Source organism: Microchirus variegatus (assembly GCF_963457635.1).
Source record: "Microchirus variegatus genome assembly, chromosome: 21".
Lineage (NCBI taxonomy): Eukaryota > Metazoa > Chordata > Actinopteri > Pleuronectiformes > Soleidae > Microchirus > Microchirus variegatus.
The window spans coordinates 8,044,100-8,044,999 of record NC_139822.1 but is presented as its reverse complement, the minus strand read 5'-3'; the positions used below and the strand labels follow the sequence as shown (position 1 = coordinate 8,044,999).

General features: G+C 52.1%; 1 protein-coding gene across 1 annotated transcript; it reads left to right on the top strand.

The window, feature by feature from the left end:
* On the top strand, positions 1-900 carry LOC310942766 (uncharacterized protein; the record flags this gene model as incomplete). The annotated part of the gene is made up of 1 exon (XM_083908198.1): positions 1-900. One exon carries the CDS (start codon positions 1-3, stop codon positions 898-900), a length of 900 nt encoding a protein of 299 aa, XP_083764324.1.

Genomic DNA, 900 nt, shown 5'->3' with positions numbered 1-900 from the left:
ATGGGTGGGAAGCAGTCTCGCAGTTTTTCCAGCAAGGCGTTGAATGACGTGAATATGAGTCAAAGGAGGAAGAGTGTTTTCAGGGACGATCTGCCAGGTCTGTCCTCGGCAGCTGAGAGGATCCGCAGACATACCACTGTGCATTTTGGTTACAGCATCCTGAGTCTAGCCATGCGAGGGCTCGACGAGACTCCAGCTGAGCTGTGGGAACTCAAGGAGCTTCAGAAGCTGAACTTGTCCATGAACTGCCTGGGCTCTCTACCTCCTGCCCTCGCGGGCCTGGAAAACCTTGTCATCCTCAACCTTTGTAGCAACAACTTGACCAGCCTTCCGCCTGAGATTGGACTCTTGAAGAAGCTGCGCGTGCTGTTTGCTTGCCGCAACCGCCTGAGTGAGGTCCCCGCGGAGCTGGGCTCTTGCACTTGTCTGGAGGTCCTCAGTCTGGCCAACAACCAGATCACACGCCTCCCCGACAGCCTGGCAGCCATGGACAATCTTAACAAGCTTAACCTCAGCCACAACCGCATCGCTCACATCCCTACTTGTGTCTACAGCATGAAAGGTCTGGTTTTCCTCCACTTGGCCTGCAATCGCCTGGAGACAATTGCAGACCAGATCCAGGACTTGGTTAATCTGAAGATCCTTATTGTGGAGGGAAACAGTATCCACACCCTGCCCAAGACACTGTGCTTTATTGAGTCTTTAGAACTGCTCAATGTTGACTTCAACGATTTGCAAAGTGTTCCAGGTGAGTTGTATCAGCTGAACAGGCTTGCGAGGTTGGCCTGTCACCCACTGGATAAAGGACTTCATATTATCCATAATCCGCTTCTCAAACCAATTCAGGAGGTGCTGCAAGGAGGACTCAGTGCCCTCTATAACTACCTCAAACCCACGTGA